This window comes from Barbus barbus, assembly GCF_936440315.1.
Source record: "Barbus barbus genome assembly, chromosome: 18".
NCBI classification, from domain to species: Eukaryota; Metazoa; Chordata; class Actinopteri; order Cypriniformes; family Cyprinidae; genus Barbus; species Barbus barbus.
Genome location: NC_136746.1, coordinates 613,498 through 632,183, shown reverse-complemented (window position 1 = coordinate 632,183; position 18,686 = coordinate 613,498). Strand labels below are relative to the sequence as shown.

At 40.5% G+C, this 18,686-nt stretch overlaps 1 protein-coding gene across 8 annotated transcripts in view; it reads left to right on the top strand.

The window, feature by feature from the left end:
• The window catches only part of LOC306883954 (neurexin-1a-like), a gene marked incomplete at both ends in the record, with an annotated part of 389,273 nt that overhangs the window by 82,153 nt on the left and 288,434 nt on the right, over nucleotides 1-18,686 (top strand). For 7 of the 8 annotated variants that reach the window (XM_079439505.1, XM_079439504.1, XM_079439503.1 and 4 more), the window contains one exon: nucleotides 2,549-2,575. The exons of the other annotated variant lie outside the window; for it this stretch is intronic. In XM_079439505.1, the coding sequence (XP_079295631.1) occupies nucleotides 2,549-2,575 (27 nt within the window). The remainder of the gene's footprint in view (nucleotides 1-2,548; nucleotides 2,576-18,686) is intronic. 8 annotated transcript variants of the gene reach the window in all.

The following is an 18,686-nucleotide window of genomic DNA, read 5'->3' as shown; positions in this document are numbered from 1 at the left end:
AGCCCTCTTTGTTGCCCTTCCCATCTGAAAACCAGCCATTTCTCAGAGCGTAAACACTCTGTGCCCTCTCATTTTCACTTTGATTAACACATTCATAGGGGAAATCTGTGCACTTTAGTTATCCACAGGTTTTACCATGTCTAAAGGCTAATTTATACTGCTGCGTCTGACCTAGACTGTAGCCTCTATGCTGTGACCTACATGGCTGTTTGCGGGCTGGTTTAAGAGGTGCACGTCAGACTACAGAAGGGATGCCCAATCCTGTTCCTGGAGATCAACCTCACTACAAAATTCAGCTCCAATCCTAATCAAACACATCTTAACCAGCAAATTAAAATCTCCAGGAGCTGAATTCTGCAGGAAGGTAAATCTCCAGGAACAGGAGTAGGCTCCTCTTGACTACAGTGTTGTTCCATAGAGCCAATGAAATACATCCAAATATAGATCATGTTTTAACTGCTTTTAAATATGGGTGTGAATCACTGTAAAACCACTGACGCGTGTGTGTGTGTGTGTGTGTGTCTGCACATATATATATACACATACATACAAAAGAATACATGTCATCCAATTATAACTCTAATAAAGATTATAATAAGATAATACTGCTTATAGGGCTTTTGCACAAGCAGCAGTAATTGATGCATAGTGAATGAGAAGGGGTTGGGATTTATTGTAGATTTGGTTTTAGTTCCTGGATGACAGCGTGACTCTGCACAGCTCACACTCCCAAATTGAATGCTGTTAGCCTGTTAATATGGACACAGAAATGCAAAAACTAACAAAGTAATTTAGCTCAGTGAATTGTCACAGTATTGCGTATTTAAATGCTCCTCTAAAACAGGATTATGTAAGGTGTCCAAATATATGCAAACAATATACCTGTAACAAGGCAGACGAGACATGAGATCCATGTGCAAGCTTTTATTATGAAACATGGTCAAAACACAGGCAGGGTCGAACGACAGCAAACATAATCCAGAGGGCTAGACGAGGGGTAGTCCGTAAACGTGAGCAAAAGTCCAGGCGAGGAGCAACCAGTCCGAAACAGCAAGCAAAGGGTTAATCCAAAATACGTGGGCAAGAATCAGGTACTAGGAAATCAGGAAACACAACGAGACAAGACTAGACTAAGACTAGAACTAGAAACTAAGACAGGGAAATGGCTCCGTAAAGCAGCTATCACTTGGATAGCAATAACGCAGAACAATACTAGAGATATTTAAAAGACAATAAACACGGGATGGCTTGGTAACGTAGCTAACACTAGGAGAGTGCTAAATGCTAGACAATGCTCAGCTATCTGAACAGGAACCGAGTATTGCTATATAGTGTGTGTAATAGCTCTCAGGTGAGCGTGTGATCAGTGCACTCAGCTGTGTCAGTGCAATGGATGATGAGAACTGTAGGTTGTGTGACGTGCAACAGTCTGTGTGGTGCGAGAGTCAATATGATGGAAGGGCGACCTCCGATGGCGAGTGGACGGAAGACCATGAACCGGATTCGTAACAATACCATTACTCAGGTTTTTCAAACTTCTTTTTACCTCTGAGCAAAGAATGAAGAAGAATTTAATTAATGCCAGAGACTATTTTATTTTGTGGAACTCAAAAGAAGATATTTTGAGAAATATCTCAGTGTTTTTAACCATACAACAGAAGTCAATATAAGTATTTTTTTGCTTGTTTAATACATAACAGTGTTACTTTAGTAAGAGCATTTCCTCGCATGATGAGCCAGCTCTGGTCTTTGACTGTGTGTGGCCCCTTCTCTGCTGAGGTTGATGGCACACTAGGCTGAGACCCTGCTTCTGGTGAACTTGGATGAAATATCTCAATAAATCACTACCTAAAAACAGGCATACTGATTTCAGTGGAAACTGATTTTCTTGATATTGTATAACTGATATTCTTCCATTCCTTTTAATCAAGGAATTTACTTTATTTCATTGAGAAAAGTCTGCATTTAATTTATGAATCACCCACAATCCAACTTTATGTAACCAGATGCTATAGTACATGCTATAGCACTGCAGAGAATCTCAATTTTCTAAGAACATGGTCTGAAAAGTTTGGGTTAGCAGCCAATAACAAAGAAATATGGATTACTAGGCAGTTTACCAGTCATTGTCACAGCCTGGCCAATGGTATGATGCTTTGGCATTTCCATTCTTAGTCAAATACATTTCCATTAGTAATCAAATCTGTACATATATAGAGAAACAAGAAAAAAGTTTCCCTTTCACTGAGCATTTGATGAAAGTAAAAGAAAAAGTCTTCTAGACTCTATTTTTACTCTATTTGTTGAAAGTGCCACTTAAATGCTGTCTAATTGACTTTAAAAAAAATAATATAGGAGTAATATTTGTACAATATTCCTAGAAAGAGTTCACAGCAGGACATTTGGGCGAATCTGATGGCATGCACGAGCATCAGGATCATTGGTGTTCATGTGTGTCTGTCCCCAGAGAATTGGGTTATGTGCTTCAATATCTGCAGATGTTACTTTGAAGGCTGAATTTACATGCCATGTATTCTTCCCCATCTAGACTGTGACAGGATAAACTGTACCACAAGTAAGTGACACTTTCTCTTTTTTCATACCTTCCATTTACTATTATTAATTGTTTGCTACCTGTGTTTTTTTTATTATTAATTTAATGTAATGTTCTTTGAGGTTCACTTATAATGTTAGTAATGTTTTAAGCACAAAAGATGATAATTTTCCCTTTTGTCGGAAAAGCTTTGTTTTGGTGCAGTAAACAGCCAGTGTTATGGTGTCTGACATCACTGTATATGTCTGTATATCACCTCTGCTGAGCAGGTTATGGAAGGATTAAGGAGTTATGCTATTGTGGAGGGGTTCTGATACAAATGTCTACCAAAATGTGGAGGAAGTAGATAAGTCATTGTGGCAATAAAATGCTTTTATTGTGAGGAGGAAGAATTTTTGAGTTCTGAAACTTAAACTGCAAGTATTTTTTTCATAGTACAACAGCCTCTTATTTGTCAAAAGATCCAAGAAAATTTCAAGTGGCAAATGCACTGTATGAATGAGGCGTTTATTCACAGTATTTAGTCGTACATTAGCACATGTGATGGTACTCTCTCTATTTGTCCCTCTCCTATCTATATTTCGACAGGCTTATTGGCAAAACATGCCTTTTTAAAAAATTCAAAACACATACCGACACATACAGTTTACTGCGGTTTCCAGCTGAAATGAACAGTGGTAGAGTAAAACACAGACAACGTTTATTCCTTTTTACACTAAATACAATTACAGGAGCAGATTTAAAATTATTAAACAAATTATTTTCAAGTAGTTCCTTGCAAAATGCTATGATTTATGATGTGGTGTTATGATATATGATTTACTAATACAACCCTGCATATATGTCTCCCTTATGTGACACACTGTCTTAAAAAGATCTCTCTTAACGAGCTGATGATCTGAATCAAGAATGTTAACTAAGGCATACAAATAAGACATACAGTACATCATATGCAGATCAGTGGGTCCCCAGGACCACAGTTGAAAATCACAGCTATAGAGGACCTTAATGAGGGCCCGTCTTCACAGTATCTGGGACATTCTTAGTTGTTAGCACAGTAACAAGACTGGCAGATTTTTAACTGAGAAATTAACACAGTGGAGAACAAATCTCTTATATCACTTACAGCTGCATGTCCTCATAATGTAGGGTTAGAAACCTAAAACCTGAACACAGCTTACATTAGCAAATTTAGTCTCATAATGTAGGTCAAACCGGTAGTCTCTCTCTCACACACACACACACACAGGTTAGTAAATAGAGAATGGTGAATCCTTGCAGTTCTTGGACCATAACCTGAATTAACCATCAATCAGTAATTGTATACTCATAATGTTCATTGAATAGGGATTGTCTGGTTGTGCTTCATCTCAGATCTGGTTGAGTCTGGAGTGATGTTTTGAGAAGCCAGTCAAGGATGGTAACTTCAGTGATGAGCTGATTTGGTGGCATCCAATGATTTGTCCGTTAAGACATTCTGATTAACGGAATCCCAAAAAGGTTTTAATCAGTCAAACATCATCTTAAATTTGTTATTTAAACATGTTATCTCACCTCATATCAATCAACATACTGCACTATGACCACACTGTTCTTTCAAGTTTCCTGCTCTTGTTCTGTGTATTTCTGTGTACCCCTCGAGTTGGTTTGTACAAATACAAAAGTCCAAATGGGTTTTGAGCGTGGTATATAATAGGTTCTGTGTTGCTTTAACAAGGCTCTTTCAATTATGTGACAAAAAGCCTAATCCACATCTACATATCCTGTTGATGGACAGATATGTAGATGTGGTGCCATTTAGACAGCATCTCTGATTTTATGACCCAAATGGTTCATGTATGGAATCAGGGCCTCGAGTGGAATCCTGTTTACTGCTCTCTCACAAATTTTGGTCATCCATAAAGGTTGACTGCCATGCATTACTTGCCATTTTTTAAATAAATGAAATGCACAGGCAGCTGACAAAGGTATTATTACCTTGTAGTGCTGTTGCCTTCGGTCCATCTGACAGGTCCTCTCTGCACCTGACAGCCAAGTCAGCAAATTTTTGCCCATGTAAACGTACTTTATGAAATTTCTCTAAAAAGAAATAAACCATGTGTAAAGACTTTTGTCTGCCCTAGAGGTCCACTGTCCTACAGATTTTAGCTCAAACCGTGATCAAACTCACCCAGCCTTTAACTCTCAAGACCCTGATTAGCTTGTACAGGAGTATAGTTAGGCCTGGAGTTAAATTCTGCAGGGCAGTGACCCTCCAGGGCCAGACTTAAGGAGCTGTGCTCTACGCATATCAAAAATCTCAGCTAATTAGTACAGAACCTGATTGTCACCACCTGTACTTGCCTTGCATACCCCCTCTGGTTCTACTCCGCTCCCTCGCTCCTAGTAGGATTCAAACTGGCCCAAAGCAACCAGCCAATACAAGCTTCAAATTTGCTCTAGGGGCCTCACAGAGGGGATAGTTTTTCTTCTGTGCCATACCACGGAGGAAAATTACCTGGGCTTGGAAGGGTGAGATCAGTAGCTTTTTATAGAAAACTTAGCCTGAGGAACCTTCCACATGTCCACCTTATCAGATGAGCCCTCTCTGCAACTGGCTGACTGTTCTAATTGTGGCACTCACATAGGTCTAAAAGACCCTAAATCACAATTAGTTTAATCCGACTATGCCACCCTGGTGGATCGAGCACCAGGGAAATACTCCACATAAGGACACAGGTACGTTTTACCTATTGAGGACAAATAAATAAGATATAGTGAGACGTGAGTGTCAATACAACAATACACTTTATTATAAGAGCATTAATAAAATTCTCTCTCCCAGGAAACACACCACAAGATTATTAAAATAATTCTCCAGGGCCAGGCTTAGCGGGAACATGGCAGGCTGCCTGCAACTCACACACACACACACACTGTAAAGGAGATCGTACCAACACACACAGCACCCTGTGAAGCACACACACCACCGAAGGAAAGCGGCTAGCCTCCCTGCTCCACACAGAGTCCTCACTGGCTCCTGGAGAAAGAAATAAAAACAGTAACCAAAAATTACAAAAGAAAATTACAGTGAATAAGGGAAAAAAACCCCCACAGACTAATTGTACAGGCACTGGATATAGTGACTCCAGTACTCCGGCCTCCTAATGGCACAAGATGCAGCCTAAGCCTATGAATTACCTTCTCTCCTAGGTTCACGAAACGGTTGTCCATAAAATGCATTGCTGTTCTGTTGTAAGTAATCTTAATGATTCCTAAATGCATCTACTCTCAGAAGGCCAAATAAAGTGCTTTTGCTTTCACCTAGAAACACACAGCGTCTCCCTGACACAGCTGAATCAAAACTACTGCGGTTACTGAAACCACGCCTTATTTTTTTGCGTGAACATTTGGGCTGCATTATGCAAATATTTCCACATCTTGATGTCAAGATGTGGGGGCGTGTTTGACCGAGCCGTTTTAGGGGGGTGTGGCAGTCTTAACTTTGATAAAGAATGTCTCTTTGGTTTTGAAACTTTAGTCTTTGCAACTTCAGGGATCTTATCTATACATAATCAGCTTGTAACACTCCAAAGAGAAAGTAAAACTTGAAATCGCATTATATTACCCCTTTAAATAATATTTTCTTAGCTCCCAATTTCCTTGATTATGATTTCACTTTTTAAACTTTAGTTAGTGTAAATTTGCAGTTTGAGCATAAACAATATCTGCAAAGTTACAACGCTGAAAGTTCAGTGCAAATGGAGATATTGTCTTTGAAAATTATGGCAGTTTAATGCCTACAAATTTGACTCCTAGGGACTACAATGAGCTTCTTCCTGGGTTGGTGACATCACAAACCCAGAAATTTTCATAAACCCCGCCCTCGGGAACATGTAACAAAGGGTGCGGGGTCATGTTGTGCTGCTTTAGAGATGAGGAAGAGTTGTTGCCATGCCGTCAAAACTTGGGGAGAATCATGATTATATCTTCTGACGATTCTAATGGATTCACAAGTTTCAAAATCAATGTACTAAAGCAGCGGTTCTTAATCATGTTCCTTGCATCCCCTGCTCTGCACACACTCAGCGTCTCTCTCTCTCTCTCGCGCGCTCTCTCGAGATGCATGCTGTGAAGTGGGATGAGAGTGGTGTTGGGTGAGACGTGAGCTGTGTGAATTCACCTAGTCTTAATTACGGTTTCCTTTTCACTGGATCTGCCGCCCACAGTCGATTTTGATATTCTAGGTATTATCAAATGGCCAGAGTTTTGTGAACGCAGCAGACGAGGAGGACTATAATGTGATAAGAGCTTGCTCAAGTACTGAGGAGCTAAGCCATTCGGGGCTTTATAAGTAATTAACAATATTTTAAAATCTATACAATGTTTGATGGGGAGCCAATGCAATGTTGACAGAACCGGGCTAATATGGTCGTACTTCCTGGTTCTAGTAAGGACTCTAGCTGCTGCATTTTGGACCAGCTTTAGTTTGTTGATCAAGCGTGCAGAACAACCACCCAATAAAGCATTACAATAGTTTAACCTTGAGGTCATAAACGTATGAATTAGTATTTCTGCATTTGACGTTGAGAGCATAGGTCGCAATTTAGATATGTTTTTGAGATGGAAAAACACAGTTTTACAGATGCTAGAAACATGGCTTTCAAATGAAAAATTGCTATCAAACAGCACACCTAGGTTCCTAACTGATGAAGAAGAATTGGCAGAGCAGCCGTCAAGTGTTAGATAGTGTTATAGGTTATTACATGTTTGGTTTTTAGGTCTGATAATTAACACCTCTGTTTTTTCAGAATTTAGCAGTAAGAAGTTTTTTATATCGACTATGCATTCCGTTGGTGTGTTTCACTGGGCCGCGAAGAAATATAGAGCTGAGTATCATCAGCATAACAGTGAAAGCTAACACCATGTCTCCTGATGATATTTCCCAAGGGTAACATGTAAAGCGTGAAAAGTAACGGCCCTAGTACTGAGCCTTGAGGTACTCCGTACTGCACTTGTGATCGATATGATACCTCTTCATTCACTGCTACGAACTGTTGGCGGTCAGATAAGTACGATTTGAACCATGCTAATGCACTTCCACTAATGCCAACAAAGTGCTCTAGTCTATTTAAAAGAATGTTGTGGTCGATAGTGTCGAACGCAGCGCTAAGATCCAGTAGAACTAATAAAGAGATACAACCATGATCAGATGATAGAAGCAGGTCATTTGTAACTCTAATGAGAGCAGTCTCAGTACTATGATACGGTCTAAATCCTGACTGGAATTCCTCACAAATACAATTTTTCTCTGAGAAGGAATATAATTGTGAGCATACTACCTTTTCTAGTATCTTTGACAGAAAAGTGAGATTTGAGAACAGTCTGTAATTAACTAGATCTTTGGGGTCAAGTTGTGGTTTTTTAATGAGAGGCTTAATAACAGCCAATTTGAAGGTTTTGGGGACATATCCTAATGACAGTGATTAATTAATAATAGCCAAAAGAAGATCTATGACTTCTGGAAGCAGCTTTTTTAGTAGTTTAGATGGAATAGGGTCTAACATACATGTTGTTGGTTTAGATGATTTAACAAGTTTATACAATTCTTCCTCTCCTATAGTAGAGAATGAGTGGAATTGTTCCTCAGGGGATCTATAGTGAACAATTTGATGCGATACTGTAGCTGACGGCTGCATGGTTACAATTTTATGTCTGATAGAATCTATCTTGGAAGTAAAGTAGTTCATAATGTCATTACTGCTGTGCTCTTGGGAAATGCCAACACCTGTTGATGCTTTATTTTTCGTTAATTTAGTGACTGTATTGAATAAATACCGGGGGTTATGTTTGTTGTCTTCTAGAAGAGACAAAAAGTAATCAGATCTAGCTGTTTTTAATGCTTTTCTGTAGGATAGAGCTGTAGAGCTGCATATACTATTGTTCTTAAATATGCCGGTATTGCTGCCGTTCATATACTTTTCATGATAGCCAACATTTCGGTCCCAACATTCCAATGCAGTTCGCAGTCACCGGACATGTCCGGACAAGTTTTCTTGCACGCACCCGTTTTTAACTCGTCTTGACTGTCGTACAGTCTGACATTAATGACAACTGAGATCCCATAGTGTGACATGATCATCGTGTTCATACAGTCTGACAAGTACAATCCTAAAGGACTTATAAAAAAATCACACAGTGTGAGCCCGCCTTTAGTTGATTTTGTTGTAGTTATTGCGCAGGAAGAGATGGCGTCTCATGAGGAGACGCCGTCTTTGTCCTTGCGCAATGGCTTCAGGTGTGTGCCACACAGAGGTGGACAGTAACAAATTACATTTACTCGCGCAACTGTAATTGTTTTGTGTACTGTAATTTTTTGTGTACTTCTACTTTTTGAAGTAATTTTTAAAATCTGTAATTTTACTTTTACTTAAGTATATTTAGTTTGAAGTATTGTACTTCCCTACATTTTAAAACACATTAATTACTGAGTAAAAAAAAAAAAAAAAAAATCGCTCCCTGGAAACTAGTGCAGTAAATACTGGGCAGGAGAACAAACTGGCACAAGAAAGATGGAGATGGACAAGACAGGGGTTATGGAGCAGACCCAGCTGAAAACCAAACCCCGTCTGCTGAAGTTGAACACAAAGGAAATTAAGTGAACCCCTGGCCATATTTATGCTCTATTATGCAGTGTAAGATGTGTTTGCCTAGGGAGACCAAACTAGCAGCTTATAAAATCTCAACATCAGCCCTTCGCAAGCATGTAGAGGTAAAGTAAATACGTTACTTGCATCCTTGCATTGGTAGTTAAAATGAATCTTTGACAGTTTAGCAAAAGGTTTGCACAAAAAGACAGTGATGCAGGGTGTGCGATATACAGTATATCGTCTGCGATAATATCGTAATTGTTGTTTTAACGATGTGCGATTTGACATTATCAGTATTTTGCCAAAAACCAAACAAAACACTCCTACAGAGTGCAGTGAAGTCTAGTAGATTAGACTAGTGCGCGAGCACATTTAGAGTGCGTTCTTTCACGGCCTGATTCAGTCTGTTAGGTTAAAATGTATAGCGTTAAAAGTGGGACAAAACAGACAAAATAACAAAATCGCGAGCAGAATCCGCACACGCGTGCAGATTTAAACGCACGTGCGAGCTGAACCCTGCACAGGAAGTTTTGACAGTCAGGGGGTGGGGCCCAAACGTATGCTTGTTGTGTTAACAAATGCTATTGGCTGCTGGCCAAATCTTGTATTGATTGGCATATATTATGTATTTATAAATACACACACATACAGTATGTATTTTGAACATATTTACATGTCTATATTTATATTCATATAATTTATATTATATATAATTTAAATAAATATATTTAATATATAAATATAAATTTTTTCAGAAATATATACATGCATGTGTGTGTATTTATATATACTTAAAATATTTATGTGTGCTGTGTATATTTATTATGTAAACAAACTTTTATTTTGGATGCGATTAATCGCTATTAATCGTTTGAGAGCACTATTTATTTATTTTTTATTTATATTTGCAGGTCTTAAAAAGGTCTTAAAAAGTCTTCAATTTGATTTTAAAAATCCTGCAGACGGATGTAGCTTTGCACACTGCCAGCATCTAGAATGATTTTGATCAGCATTTTAGTGTTTATAACAGAGGGCTCTCTCAACTTGTTATATTTTGCAATTTGTCAGTTGATATAAGATTTTATAGGCTTTGCATACACATGTGCACCCCTCAAAAGCCTGACACCACAGAGCCTTCCCACATAACAAATCCCAATTTATCCCCTGAGGACACGCAAGTACCTCACTTTATATTTTGTGAATGTTTTCAACTTTCTGAATGTGCTTGTTAGCATGTTGTGTCTGTATTCACAGAGACCAGAGCTATTTTTAACCTGAAAATGCTCACCATTTGTATAATTCATAAACATACCTTTATCGCTTCTTAAAAATAAATAACATAGCTTTGGTCTCTGTGAATACAGTCAGAGACAATGGTAACTTTAGCCACATTGGCTGTAAAGCATGCTAACAAGCAGATTCAGAAAGGCGATTTGCCTTCTAAAATATTTGCGTGTTCTAGATATGAAGCTGGATCACGAGACAATTGGTATTGATCTACACATATAGGCGAACAACAGCCAATCAATAGCCAGTCAGATGACCAGCAGCCAGTAGCCAATAGCATTTGTTAACACAACAAGCATACGTTTGGGCCCCGCCCCAGACTGTCAAAACTTCCTGTGTGTGAAGGGTTCAGCTTGTGCGTGCAGAAATTATTTGCGTGTTTAAATCTGTGCGTGCATGTAGAAATTACTCGTGCATGTGTTTAAATCTGTGTTTAGTTCCAACCCTGCTCCAATACACATACCATGTAGTTTTCTAATAAGCCTAAATGATTAGATTAGCTGGATCAGATGTGCTTAATTAGGGTTATATCTAAACGGTGTCAAGTCAAGTCAGCTTTATTTATATAATGCTTTTAACAATACAAATTGTGTCAAAGCAACTACACAATATCAAAATAGGAAAATAGTGTGTCAATAATGTAAAATAACAAGATTAAACACTCAGGTGCAGGGCCCTCCAGGAACTGAGTTTGACACCTTTGGCTATCCCATTTTCCTATCCCCAAAGTAATATTTACAAGTCAAGTAAAGTCAATTTTAAATGAGCTACTTTTTACTTTTCCTTGAGTAGATTTTTAGACTGGTAGTTTTACTTGTACTTAAGTAAAATTTAGTTAATGTAATGGTAATTTTACTTGAGTAGAATATTTTCGCACTCTTTCCACCTCTGGTGCTGCAGGATGGCGTCACAGTGGAGAATGTGCTCATTTTGACTGGCAGGGAAGGAGGACATGAGAATATTTTGTCCGCTTCTCGGATGAATAGAGCTGTGGTAGTGTTCTTGAAATAACAAAACCTTGTTAACAAATTAGTGTGTAAATGACAACTTCAAGTTCCCCCCTTATAGGCTCCAACAACGAAAATCATGGTATCGAATGTTCCACCCTTCATTCCCGAAGACGCGTTGGAGCGGGAATTAGTTCGGTTTGGCTAATTTGCCAGTGGTTTCAAAACAATTACGCTAGGCTATAAACATCCGTCTCTGAGGCACGTTAAATCTATCAGAAGACAGGCGTTAATGTTTCTAGACTCTGCAGAAAATACGCTAGATGTTTCATTTAGAGTACGACACTAACCTATATGGTGTATGTAACAACTGGTAGTTTAAGGTACTTCGAATGCGGTGATTTAGGCCCTAAAAAGTTTTCATGCCCACATCATCGAGAGCGTGAACCAGGGAATGCTACTGTCTCAGGAGAAGGAAAAGTGGCAGAGCATACTGCTCAAGAGGAGCAAGCAGGTTCATCAGAGGTAAGCAATTCTGGTGCGGCGCCATCCGCTACGGAAGCAAATGAGTATGTTGTCAATGATATAGATTCTAATGTGATGAATGAACGTTAGCAAAATGAAAATACTGCAAATACTGTAACTGTACAAAATATAAATGTAGATGAACAGCAAGATAATATTGTGGTGGTTGCTGGGCCCAGTTCAAGTAGATGTGAGGAGCCTGTTTTTTGGGTTCAAGAAATAAGAGAGTTGTGTCTAAGCAATGATGGTAGTGCAATGGAAGATGTTGTATCTGATGAAAATTAGATTAGATTAGATTAGATTCAACTTTATTGTCATTTATGCAGAGTACAAGTACAGAGCTAATGAAATGCAGTTAGCATCTAACCAGAAGTGCAAGAATATAGTGTTTTATATACATATAAGTGCAGAGTAAATGAAGATATGATTTACAGAATGTACAGTGGAATTGCTATATACAGTATTGAGTATATACAGAATATAAATAGGAATGCAATGTAGGGATTGTATGTACATTATGAACAGAGCAATGTAGGATTATATATACACATTATGAACATCAGAAACGTGAGAACAGTGGTAATAAATAAATACAGCTGGATGAGTGTGCAAAATATTGATAGAACAATGTATTCTATGCAAAATAGCAGTAGTGCAATATTTTATAGAAATAGTTTACTGTGCTTTGTATAGTAACAACTTTATACAGTTTATGGTGTAATAACTTTAACAATGTGCAGTCTGTGCAAAATATGAGTAGTGCAAATGCATGTGTGTAAAGTACTGTGACCAGTGCAGTAATAAGCAGGTGCAGGTTAGATTGGTGGTGTGGCGTTCAGAAGTGTCACAGCTTCGGGGAAGAAGCTCTTGTAACCCATGTTAAAATATGATAAATTAGAATAAATAGTTTAAAAGCTGCATAAATAAGTTAGAAAGTTAAGTGATTCATTTAATGTAAGTTAATTCATAATTAAAAATGTTAATACAACAATTTAATGTTTTAAGATTAAAAATGCTGACAGAAAATTCATGTCACTGCCCCTTTAAGGGACAAGTGACGCTAGACACAGTACTTCAGTGACGTTGCAGCAGAGAGAACGAGCTGTGTTTAATAAGCAGAGAAAAGAGTGAAAAAGTTGATTTTGCAGTTGAATAACATAACTTTCCTGGTCGGGAACTGACGGGGATTTTATGAGAACTAAGCCACACCGGTTTTGGTCAGGTTTTCTGCTTAGTTTGAAGCTTGGTCGGAGCGAGGATTGGTCTGCAGTGTGCGGGTGTGCACATGCACAGACGGGATTCAAGATGGCGAGCCAGACCCAGACGTCCAACTTTTCTCCATCGCATCAGTGAGGAAATCTCCTGCGTATGGTGACTCACTGCCAGAGTGGTAGGAGTATCAGGAATTATTTTTGAACTGAACTGGAAACTGATTGAATCATTATTTTTGAACTGAACTGGAAACTGATTGAATCATTATTTTTGAACTGAATCGAACTGAAGCTCTTCATTGAACTGAATAATTGAACTCACATTTGCACTTGAACTTGGGTTTAAGGTGTTATACTTTTATTTTCATATTGAGTTCATATGTTTGAATGTGATTTGAAATGCTTGTGGTCCACTTTGATTTGGTTGTGTAAATTGAAGGTGTTTTCTTACCTGTAAAAGAAAGGGAAAAAGAGTTAACTCAGGAAGAAAAATAGGAATTCTAAAATAGGTGCAACCTAGATAAAGACTGGTCTAACCTAGACTAGCCTAACTAAAATAACTTGGGTGAACCAAAGAACAAAAAGGAAGTGAAATACCTTTCCATTTATTATACCTACCTCAATACTGAAAATCTGCAGGATATTATTTTTGTTTGTTTTGCGTACTGTATATTCTATGTGTGTTTTGCATTCAGTAAATTGCTGGCCTTTTGTATTTAAAGCAACGGTCTCTGGTGTATTTTTTGTTTTTGCTCCCCACTCCTTAGAACCTAGAACTGGTCCAGTGGCACAGTAAGTGGTGTGATACCGGTGTTACAAATTGGCGAGCCAGCCAGGAGTGGCTTAAAGCATTTAAAACTAGAAACCAGAGACCGTATAGTATTGTTATCAGTGATCCATTATGGATGTTATTCAAACGAGTAGTGTGAAAATCCCTAACTCAGTTATAGTTAGTGGTATAGCCAGTACAGAAACTGATGAAGAGCTATATGATTTCCTGAAACAATATGGTTCCATTCAAAGGGTAATCCCTGTAGATTTCGCTGAGCCAGCGTTGGACAAACAGGTTGTAGTAGAGTATGTGTATGGTACAGCCATGCAGTCTCTCTTACCTTCATTGCCACACAGACTCGACAGTAAGACTCAGACTGATGTCACTTATCACATTAGAGCCTTAGCCAGTGTCTACACACCTGTAGCTAGCAAAACAGCCACACAGACTTACCTTTCAGAGTTAAAGGACATCGCAAAACTGACTGGCAAAGACTTTGCAGCTGTCCTCAGAGAAGAGCTCTCCGTCATCAGTGAGAGTGTCGATCTAGATCAATCAGAAATCCAAGATGAAGATATGGAACAGAACTCACCTGATACCCCAGGGCAATATGGCCCTGACAATGCTGCACAAGTAAGCCCCCTGCCCAGTACGGCCCCGGGACAGCATGTTCAACTTCGTTGTTCTCCACCACCATCTAAAGAGAAAACACAGCCTGCTCTGAAACTTTCTGACGTCAACCCTCCTGACATACAAAAAGTAATAGTCGAGCACATTGTGAGAAATGAAGATTCTGCTCTGCAGGTGCACACTTCTTTGAGACTCAGACCCTTCTCTGGGCGTTTCCCCCGATCCAACAATGAAGTGGATTATGAGACATGGCGTTCCAATGTGGAACTTCTTCTTAAAGACACAACACAGTCTGATCTTTACAAGTCACGGAAGCTTCTTGAAAGTCTCTTATCACCTGCTATCGATATTGTGAAGCACCTGACACCTGAATCTCCCCTTAAGGCGTACTTGGAGATCTTGGACTCCGCTTTCGGCACTGTCGAGGATGGAGATGATCTTTTCGCAAAGTATCTTAACACGATGCAAGATAATGGTGAGAAACCCTCAGCCTATCTACAACGGCTGCAGGTGATGCTGAACACCACCCTCAGGAGGGGAGGTGTGACCGCAAGTGACCTTGACCGGCATCTTCTCAGACAGTTTGTCAGAGGCTGCTGGGACAACATCTTGATAGCTGAACTCCAGCTAGAACAAAAGAAACAGAACCCACCTACCTTTGCTGAACTTCTCCTGTTACTCCGCACAGCAGAAGATAAGCGTACTTCCAAAGCATCCCGCATGAAAAGCCACTTCAATATAGCAAAGCCAAAAGTGTCTTCTTATTATCAAGGTATTTATGTGCAGAGTGAAGACTGCAACCCATCTCAGCCAGTTCTTGATCACAGGTCCGAAATCCAAGATCTAAAGAAACAAATAGCTGATTTACAGTCCCAGCTCACACGCATCACACAGAAAGACAGTAGAAAAGCTAAATCAGCTGCCAGACCAATAGCTCCCCAAACAGCTATCACTCCAACATCTCAAAGGCTGCACCACAGCCGAGATGTAAACAACAACACAGGCAATAGACCAAGGCCCTGGTATTGCTTTAGATGTGGAGAAGACGGACACATTAAGCCTCAGTGTGAAAGTGAGCCGAACCCATCTCTTGTAGCTGAGAAGAGGAAGCAGCTAAGAGAAAAGCAGCTAACATGGGACATTGAAAATGGTGTTTCAAAGCCTGATCATTTAAACTAGACCCAGTTCCGGTTGTGGGACAAACGGGGACTGGAACACAGACAAAGTGTCCCAAAAAGAAGTTGCACAGAGCCCGTGTGTACTCTCACACACAAAAACAGACAGTGACCCTGCCAAAAGGACTGATTGGAGCCAAGTGTACTGCACAAGTGACCATAGGTAACAAAGACTGCAGATGCTTGTTGGATTCAGGCTCTCAAGTAACAACGATCCCCAACTCTTTCTATTTAGAGAACCTGTGTCACTTACCTATGAATTCCTTGAATGACCTGCTTGAGGTGGAAGGAGCCAACGGCCAAAGCGTTCCTTACCTTGGCTATGTTGAGGCCACCATCAGATTCCCAAAGAGCTTGCTTGGAGCGGACATTGAGGTGCCCACACTGGTTTTGGTTGTACCTGACATGCGTTCCACCTTGTCATCAGTGCTTATAGGCACAAATACTTTGGATGTTCTCTATGAAAAGTATGTAGATATCGCACCTCAGAACTATGAGTCTCTTCCTTACGGCTACAAAGTTGTCTTAAAGACCCTTGAAATCAGGAACAGACAGAATGTTGATTCCAGTCTAGGGGAAGTGAGGCTTCATAGTAGGGACTTTGAGACTATTGCAGCTGGACAGACCAAAGTCCTTGAAGGATCAGTGAGCTGCAAGACAACTGATGTTGGAAAGTGGGTGATGGTAGAGTCACCAAAATCATTTTCCCTGCCAGGTGGCATCCTGGTGACAGATGGCTTGGTAAGCCTACCACCGAAACCACTACGCTGCATACCAGTCATGCTCAAGAATGAGTCACATCATGACATCACTCTATCTCCAAAGGCTGTAATAGCAGAGATACACGCTGTCAAGAGTGTTCAATCAATTAAGACCCCTGACTCAGACCTTCCCACAAAACCTGACCAAAAATTAAATCTCAACCTTGACTTCACTGACTCTCCTGTACCTAATGAGTGGAAAGAGAGGATAACTGAGAAATTAAGTTCCATGCCGGAGGTGTTTGCACTGCACGAGCTTGATTTTGGTCGCACTGACAAAATAAAACACCATATAACCCTCAGTGACGAGACAACATTCAAACATAGACCAAGACCTATACACCCCCAAGATATAGAGGCTGTGCGTAACCATCTCCAGCAACTCCTTGATGCAGAAGTCATCCGCGAATCGGAGTCGCCCTTCTCCTCGCCGATTGTCGTCGTCAGGAAAAAGAATGCCGATGTCAGACTCTGCATAGACTACAGAAAGTTGAACGCCCAAACAGTAAAAGATTCATATGCCTTACCTAATCTTGAGGAGTCATTCTCGGCGTTGACCGGGTCCAGGTGGTTCTCAGTGCTCGATCTCAAATCAGGCTTCTATCAAATAGAGATGGAGGAAGCAGACAAACACAAAACCGCATTCGTCTGCCCACTAGGATTCTTCGAGTTCAATAGGATGCCTCAGGGGATAACTAACGCCCCTAGCACGTTCCAGAGGCTTATGGAGCGCTGTATGGGAGAGTTGAACTTGAAGCAAGCCCTAGTTTTTCTTGATGACCTCATCATCTTCTCCTCGACACTGGAGGAACACGAGGAAAGGTTGATGCGCGTGCTCAACCAATTGAAAGAGTTTGGCTTGAAACTGTCGCCAGGGAAGTGCAAGTTCTTCCAAACGTCTGTAAAGTACCTCGGCCACATTGTGTCTGAAAAGGGCATCGAAACTGATCCAGACAAAGTAGCAGCATTAAAAACCTGGCCAAAACCAAACAACCTGAAAGAGCTAAGAACCTTCCTGGGTTTCTGCGGTTATTACCGCCGGTTCGTAAAAGACTACTCAAAGATTGTGAAGCCACTGAACGGGCTCACTGCTGGCTATCCGCCGCTGAGAAAGCACACTAAAACCACAGAGAATCCTGAGAAATACTACAACCCAAAGGACCTCTTTGGTGACAGATGGACTCCTGCTTGCCAGGCAGCGTTCGACATCATAATCGAAAAACTGACAACAGCACCCATCCTCGGGTTTGCTGACCCCAAGCTCCCCTACATTTTGCACACAGATGCGAGCACCTCGGGACTCGGTGCTGCCCTTTACCAGGAGCAACAGGGACGGAAGCGAGTTGTTGCCTATGCAAGTCGAGGTCTGTCAAAATGCGAGTCCAGGTATCCTGCGCACAAATTAGAATTCCTTGCCCTTAAATGGGCAGTGACAGAGAAATTCCAGGACTACCTATATGGGAATGCGTTCCTAGCTGTCACCGATAGCAATCCGTTGACATACATTCTTACCTCTGCTAAGCTCGACGCCACAAGCTACAGATGGTTAGCCGCTCTGTCGACATTTGATTTCCAGCTACAATACAGAGCCGGTAAGCAAAATCAAGACGCGGACGGGTTGTCCAGGCGTCCCCACGGTAGATTACCTGATGACACATCATCACGAAAAGAGTTGGAGAGGATACAACAGTTCACGAAAAGACACTTGTCAGAGGCTGATTATGCACACCTTGATGAAAACACCATCAAAGCTATCTGTGAGAAGCACTTGGTTCGCCAAGTGATCAACAATCACTCTGGGGAAACATCACCCAGCACCACCTTGGTTGTGTCACTTGCCCATCATCCAAAGGCTCTCCCACAAAGCTTTGAAGAAGAGGATCAGCTTGGTGGCTTACCTGTTATCCCCTCATTAGCACCAGCTGAACTAAGAGACAAGCAAAATGCTGATCCCTGTATCCGTGAAGTACTCAGGCAAGTGGAGTTAGAAGAGAAACCCCCACCATCCTTGAGGAAGGAACTTCCTGAGCTTGGTCTCTTATTAAGAGAGTGGAACAAACTTACGGTCTTAAATGGTGTCTTGTATCGCAAGCGGCAAGAGGGTGCTCAGACTCACTACCAGCTTGTGCTCCCTGAAGTCCTGAGATCCGTAGTCCTAAGGAGCCTCCATGACGACATGGGCCACATGGGCGTAG